General features: G+C 49.6%; 1 protein-coding gene across 1 annotated transcript; it reads right to left on the minus strand.

The window, feature by feature from the left end:
* Positions 1 to 6127: 6127 nt before the first annotated feature.
* LOC136507363 (putative cyclin-dependent kinase F-2) lies at positions 6128 to 7102 on the minus strand. Its single transcript, XM_066502117.1, has one exon. It carries the CDS (start codon positions 7100 to 7102, stop codon positions 6128 to 6130), a length of 975 nt encoding a protein of 324 aa, XP_066358214.1.
* Between the last annotated feature and the right edge of the window lie 950 nt (positions 7103 to 8052).

Below are 8052 nucleotides of genomic sequence, written 5' to 3' on the forward strand. Positions count from 1 at the left end.
CGTGTCAAGAATATCGGAGGAGGTCCCGATGATGAGGATCCGAGGCCCCATCCTCGCTAGCCTATAGATACAAAAGGCAAGGCAACGAAGAAGCTAGCGACAAAGAAGCGCAAGTACCTTGATGCAGATACAGTGAGAGAAGCCACAGTTGTAGAGGGCGTAGATCGTGCTGAGAGAGGAGGTGCTAGGAGTGGTGTGGTTATTGCATATCAGCTTTCACCAGCACAGAGGGCTGCACTTGAAGAGGTTGAGCGCTGTCATGGTGGTCTAGCTGGGACTGTCATGCGTGAGGGACGGTGAGTTGTCTTGGAGGAGAGTTAGCCTCAGGGGGAGTCACAGCAGGAGCCACAATAGACAGAGCAGACTCAGGAGGGACAATAGTCAGAGGAGATAGAGCAGGCACCTCAGCCACAGTTATGCCGCTCTGGTCGTACCCGTGCTCCAGTCACACCAAGGCCAGAGACACAGCGAAGGGGTTCCCGTCCGCCTCCTAGACCATAGGGTCCACCTCTAGTGACTCATCTAGATTTGAGGGCCACCACGTTCAAGCAGGTGCAGTAGCTCAGATTTATGGAGTTTGAGCAGTGGTTCCCGCTGAGGAGGGATGACAGAGCTTCAGAGGGCTTCTACACACCACTGCAGGAAGACTTTTATAATGCATATCTTAATAGTGGGGCTGTATTCAGTTCTCAGAGGGTGTGCAACATTGAGTCTATTATAGCAGCAGCTGGAGAGCATATTCGCCCTTACCTATCTTATTTGCTAGGGTTGACAGATTTACTTGGACGGACATGCTTGTATGTTCCATCTTGGGTCCGTGAGTTTTATGCTACACTCTGGATTGACCCGCATCACAGATTTATACACTTTGCATTCAGAGGCAGAGATTATAGGCTGATGAGCTTTAGGGTCAGAGAGATTCTCAGGCTTCAGGAGCAGCCAGTCCGGCTACATGAGGGTTGCTATGGATAGACAGCGCCTCCCAGATGCCCTCATGGCGATATGGTGCCTCCTACAAATTTGGTTCGTCATTGCTTCACAGAGCCATTCGGGAAGGGTCTAGCAGGACACCCAGTGATCTCACTCCTACTGCTAGAGTGCTTGAGGCTATTATGAGGAGGACCCTACTTTCGAGGATGGGGTATCGTGAGGGCTTGACTCGCATTCAGTTATGGCTTCTCAACTCTCTGATGCAGCAGACGGTATTTGATATTTGGGATCTCCTTCTATCAGAGATGGAGGACACTATTGTAGAGGGGTTCAGAGGTCATCGACAGTTGCCCTATGCACACTAAATCACTTTTCTTATTCACAGGGCAGTTACAGTGAGGCCACCTGAGATGCTAGTTGAGTACAGTAGTGCTACGATAGAGTTCCCTGCCTACAACATAACTCAGATGCTCCGCCACAGTGCAGTGAGGCCACCTAGTCAGTCGCGCCATCGTCCAGATGTGCCAGAGTCTACAGCCCAGCAGGATGAGACCATTAGGGGCATTGCAGCTACAGAGGAGGAGGAGCTTGATGCTCAGCAGGAGGGTATGGTAGAGAGCGACCCCAGTGATAGCTCAGATGATGACTACTAGGCCATCCCTCAGATGCCTCCACGACGACATGATCATGAGGCTGGTAGCTCCAGTTCAGCTCCACCTGCACCGCAGACAGACCCTGCTCTACTTGCTATCCTTGAGCGGATGAGACAGGATCAGGCTCGCTAGGCACAAGAGACTGCCGCTACTTTTGCACAGTTTCAGACTAGGCAGGATGAGTTCCAGCGATAGCAGCAGGTGATCCAGCAGTAGCAGTAGGCTATACAGCAGCAGCAGTAGGCCATGCATCAGCAACAGCTTCTCATACAGCAACAGCTCCTTGGATTTATGCATCATGTTGTGACAGCTATTGGGGCTCCACCGCCACAGCCTTCACCCCAGATTGGTCAGCCTACCACCACTTCTATGACTCTAGCATTATAGCCTAGTGGGTTTTAGAATCAGGAACAGCCATCAGCATAGTTTGCTTCACCTATAGAGCAGGTGTCCTAGTGGTTTGCCTCGCCAGTGCTAGCCCCGCAGTTCACACCTCTTCAGACGGGCTTCACACCGGCTCAGACTTCCTCGCTGCTAGTGCCAGATACCTCAGTCTTCAGGAGCCTTGGAGCAACATTTAGTGAGTTGATAGGGCAGCCTACTCCGCCATATCTATATGTCCCAGGTCCTTCCACAGTTGCACCTATTACCGGGACTACAGAGACGCTCCCTTTCTTAGTTGCATCATTAGAGCCGCCTGCGTCAGTTATACCTATAGAGTCTCAGGCCGCTCTAGTCCCTGATCCGACCCAGACTGCTTCAGCATCGCTTCTAGCTACAGAGGGTCAGACTGCTAAGAGCTCAGGGTCAGATGATGATGGCACACAGTTTCAGCTCGCTCCTCGCACCTCAATGTCCGGTTTGTCCGCTGCAGCCCCACTGACCGATCCTTAGGTTTTGGTGTTTGACGCCAAAGGGGGAGAGGGTTCGAGTATGTTAGCCTTAGGGGGAGCGATACATTTAGGGGGAGTCTATTTATTAGTTTATCTATTACATTTGGAGTTTTATGTGTGATACACTATTATGCATTCGTCGTGTGTTTACTTTCATGCATCGAACTATATCTATGTGATAGTGATATCTACGTGATCGTGATAGTTATGTGATATGTGACATGTGTGCTCTCTACTTTGAATTATTTATATGTCATATCACTTGTGCTATGCTCATTTGCGTTTGCTTCCACGTTTTACTCCAATGCAAATGAGCTTTATTTACTGTACTCATGCTTATTTCATATCTTTTGAGTACATCATGTTGGCTTAGGTCATATAAGCTTGCCTAACTCTTTTGTTCTTATTATCAAAAGCTTATATGATCCAAGCATGTTAAAAACATTAACTCTTTCACATACTCGAGGTGGTATTGTCATCAATCACCAAAAAGGGAGAGATTAAAAACATCTAGGCCCCTAGTTGGGTTTCGGTGATTAATGACAATATGTGATTACTATGACTAACATGTGTTTTGCAGAGGCAATTAAGTTAGGTCATGCTAATAGAGATCGATTGGGCAATCATGGTGGTCATGCCCCTACGATGGAAATTATTTCAGTTTTCAAAGGATGGACGACAATGTTAAGGATGGACTAGTTCTAAGTGTCGATTGGAGTTGAAGAGACACTTAGAGTAGTTTATGACTTTGTTTTTCCTTTGGTCGTACTATTAAGGGGGGTATGGACGGGTAGCTTGACCTAGGTGAGTCTAATGAGTTAGGTGTGGTGCACACTTGTTAAAACTAGCACTAGGTAGCTCCTAAAAAGCCCTTAGATCAATTGGAGCAAACTTCATTCACATATGATTGAGAGTTGGAAGCGAATGGAGGGTCAAATGCTGACCAAACGCTGGTTCCAGGGTGACCGGACGCTGGCGTAGAGTCCGGTCAGTCCATTTGATCAAGGTGATTTTGTCTGGTGCGACCGGACGCTGAGAGGTGAGTAACCAGACGCTGAGTGCCAGCGTCCGGTCGACTCCAGTAAGGTTCCAGAGAGGGAAAATCATGACCCGACGCGTCCGGTCACAACTTAAACACTAGAGTTCGGGGTGAACTGACTAGAGCGTCCGGTCAACATGACCGGAGCGTCCGATCACCCCGCAGAGGCACATAACGGTTCGTTTTTCAGCCGGGTTTATAAATACTTTCTCCATTCATGTGTGGGGGTACTTTTGCTCATTCCAACAGCTGAGAAACACCTTTGAGAATGCCAAGAAGTGCAAGGTCCTAGTGAGGTGATTGAGATTTGAGAATCCCAAAGAGAGCCCTCATTAGTGAAAGCAAGAGTAGTAAAGTGTGCATCCACCCTTCTCATTAGGCTCGTCGTGGTCAAGTGAGAGTTCGTGCTTGTTACTCTTGGTGATCACCATCACCTAGACGGTTTGGTGGTGATTGGGAGCTTGGTGATCATCCGGTGGAGCTTGTGGATGACCCAACTCAAGTTGTGAGCGGTTGTGGGTGATTCACCGTGACGGAGTGTCGAAAAATCAACCCGTAGAGAGCACTTGATCCTTGCGCGGATCAAGAGGGAGCTACACCCTTGCGCGGGTGCTCCAACGAGGACTAGTGGGTAGTGACGACTCTGCGATACCTCGATAAAACATCGCCGCATTCCTCTTCTCTCTTTACTTTGAGCAATTCAATTCTTGTCATTTACATTCATAGAATTATCATGCTAGAGTAGGATTGAAACATAGGTTGCTAAACTTTTGTACGGTAGAACATTAGAAACACTTTCTAGGCACAAGAGGTTAATTGGGCTAACTGTATGATTTAATTATTATAAAGAAATTTAAAATTAGCCCAATTCATCCCCTCTTAAGCATCTTGATCCCTTCAGCATGGACCTAGCGTGATTCGCACATTGGAGAGTGTTGTGAGATCTTTTGTCGTCAAATCACGTGGGTGCACGCGTTCACGTGGAGAGGGTGAATAAACAAACCACCAGGAAAAGAATCTAGACAACTCTGCTCGCTCGGTTGGGTCGATAAAAAGGAGATCGCAGATGTGAACCGAAGAATTCATTGTACTCTATACTCCGCAAAATAGAAAGAAATAAAGAGCTCCCCCTTCCTCCATAGTCCTTATGTTTATAGTGTCTCTATGTGCATTCAGTGATCGATAGAATAGTTTCTCCACATATTTTCTCTTACAATGTTAGCCCAAGAGGCTTAATATCATGTTTCTTTATTTCTTTAATTTACTTTATTTGTTTTATTTTAATTTGTTATGTAATTTTCTAATTTTCTTTAGGGCCAGAATATTCTTGTGAAATTGGAACATTTTGATTTTTTACGAAGCTAGATGAACATTCTTCATGTGAAACTAAACAACATGTTCGTTTCGGCTTATACGAATTATAAGCTGGAACATTATTTTTCTTTCACATCAAACCAGCTAGCAGTACTTCTGGTTTATAATCCACGATCGTTTCGGCCGAAACGAACAGGCTGAAATTTTGTTTCTTCTTATCCAAGAATATTGTTATTCTGGACAATATTCTAGGATTTCGTGCCTCCATCTTCTTCTTCTTGCTCTGTACTATCAAGGGCGTGGACGACCACTGTGGCCTATGGCTTCCAGGGAACGTGTTCCATCTCTGCTTCTGGAATAACACGGCGTACCATGACGTGCACTGCACGGCAGCAGGTTCAACTTTTCGCATCCATTCTGTGTGTGACGTGGGACAAGGTCTTCGGGACGCATATGCCTTACGTGCTGGAGGAGAGGCTAGGTGGCGGGCTCCAAGCGCGTCCCCTCACAACGAAGGCTGCACAATGGCGAAAAAAACTAGTACTATGGTCATGTTTAGATTGTAAAAAAATTTCAACCCGACGAATAGTAGCACTTTCATTTTATTTGGTAAATATTGTCCAATCGTGGACCAATTAAGCTCAAAAGATTCATTTCGTGATTTCCAACTAAACTGTGCAATTAGTTATTTTTTTTTACCTACATTTAATGCTCCATGCAAGCGGCTAAAAATTGATGTGATGGAGAGAGAGTGAAAAAACTTAGAATTTAGAGGTGATCTAGACAAGGCCTATGCAAGCATTCATAGGTGATACGCTAGCTCATGCTCGATTCATATGTATAATGAAGAGAAGTACCCTGATTGTAGTGCTACAAGCTCTTTTGTTATATTATTTGTTTGTTCCTCCTTTTTAACAATATCTCATTAGGGGCAATCTCTCTTGTCTCATAAATAATATATTCAAATTTATAAAGTGTTGCATGCTCTATCCGAGGAAGGTATCTATATGCTTCTAATAAGTTTCAGATTGTTTCAGAATTTGCATATTTTAGAAAAGAAGATAGAGACGCCTCTCTCTCTCTCTCTCTCTCTCTCTCTCTCTCTCTCTCTCGTATCCAGAATCCCTCATATTTTACAGCTAAACCCTAGCTGATCTGCTCACTAGTCACTAGTGATTCACCATCATCAAATAACTTGGCTGACACAGGGCAAACTATAATCTAATTAGAGTACATCAAACTACCTTAACGTAACACTACAGTCATGTTCGCGTCTCTGCTGCAACATCTATCTATCGTCAGTCATCTTGGGCTCCTGCAAACCACGGCATCTTCAGCGCGTCGACAGCGGTAAGCCTGTCCTTGGGGTTGTACTCCAGCAGACCTTGCAGGACGTCGAACCCCGCCGCCGACAGCCGCTCCTCCGGCACCCTCTCGCGCAGCTTGCTGGGGCCAGAGACACCCAGTGGCATCAACGAGACGTCGTCTGGGATCCCTAGGAGGTTGACGATGCTGATCAGCTGCTGGCACAAGTCTTCCTCCGGAAAGAGCGGCTGTCCGGCTACGAGGTCCGCCATGATGCATCCGAGCGCCCACACGTCGACGGGCGCACCGCAGTCTTTCTCGCCCAGAAGCAGCTCCGGCGCCATGTACCCAGGCGTGCCTTTGGGATCCGTGTCGTCCGTGGGCGGCGCCGGCGGCGCGACTACGGACCTGGCGAGACCCAGGTCGCAGATCTTGAGGCGTCCGTCTCCCGCGCCGACGAGCACGTTCCCGGGCTTGAGGTCACGGTGGACGACGCCGTGCGCATGCATCGTCGAGGCGCCGACCAGCAGCTGTGCCATGGCGCGGCGCGTCTCCGACTCCGAGAACGGGTGGTGCCCGTGGCGGCTGCGCGAGCCGATGACGTCGTGGAGGCTCCGGCCGACGACGTACTCCAGGACGAGGTGGAGGTCGTGGTGCATGTCCGAGCCGCGCGCCACCTCCCTGAGCCGCACCACCGCGGGGTTGCCCGCGCACGCGGCGAGCATGGCGGCCTCCCGCAGCAGCGCTGCCTCGCCGCCGGCGTGGAGGCTCGACTTGATGGCGACGAGCTCCCCGGACTCGACGTGGCGTGCCTTCCAGACGGAGCCGTATCCTCCCTGGCCGATCCTCTTCAGAATCTTGTACGAGTCGACCACGCCGATCCGCACCTTGCTGCCGTTTCCTCCTCCTCGGTGATCCTCTTTGCAAGCACGGGGACGGCGCCTTGGGGCCAGGAAGGCGACAGCCATGCTGGCGGCCGGGGCGGCGACGGGCAGAGGTGCGTGCGCTTTATATTATTGTGATTGCTGCTCAATCTCGAATTGAGCGCGGACTCCGATCGACTTTGCTGCTCAAACGAACGGCGCGCTAGCTGTCCGCCGGCCGTGCACCGCCGCTGGATCGGAGGGGGACGGACCAGTCGGACCTACTTGACCCACGCGGACACGCCCGCGACGGATGAGGCGGCGACCATGAGGAAGAGCTCGGCGTCACGTATGCTAGTGTCAGCACCCCACATGCTGACTCTGATCCAGCGTCCAGCTCCTCGGCTCCGTTACCTGACGGCCGTCCGACAACAGAGGAGCTCGGCTCAGATGGGCTACAGTCAGGCCCGTCCGCAAAGGCCCAGATCGGTGAATCCACGCTACTACGGCCAGACCTGGGTGACCAAGTGAACCCACTCTGAAGATGCGTGTGTGTGCGTCTTACTATATAGCCTAGTATCTTCTTGTGGAAGGGGGTTATCAACTATTGTAACAAACATATTATCCTGCTACTAAGATTCGTCGTTTGTTCCTGCCCCTTTTGCTGTGCTGCCTTCCTCGACTCTAATTCCTCTTTCCCTTCTCCAATCTGTTGTTAACAAAATTGGTATCCAGAGCCTATGAATTCCTCAGCCTACCCTCCCCACCCACCAGCAATTCTCCACGTCACTTCCGTTTTGATCTGGCACCGTAATCCCCGCCGGCAGGTTGATCTCTATTCTTCGCCCTTGCGGTGTTGATCGTGAGGTACCATAGGTCCGCGCCGAGGTTGGTGTGATTGACGGTTGTGACGCGGTGATTCACCCTGGAGCCACACCAAATCGACCACGAACACTTTACCCATTTTCGCAAGCAATTGGGCGCCATGGATCCCAACTTCCAGCTTCTGCTCGATGAGATCAAGTCCATGAAGACCGCTGTGAACGGTGTCGAGA

Source organism: Miscanthus floridulus, chromosome 15 (genome assembly GCF_019320115.1).
Source record: "Miscanthus floridulus cultivar M001 chromosome 15, ASM1932011v1, whole genome shotgun sequence".
NCBI classification, from domain to species: Eukaryota; Viridiplantae; Streptophyta; class Magnoliopsida; order Poales; family Poaceae; genus Miscanthus; species Miscanthus floridulus.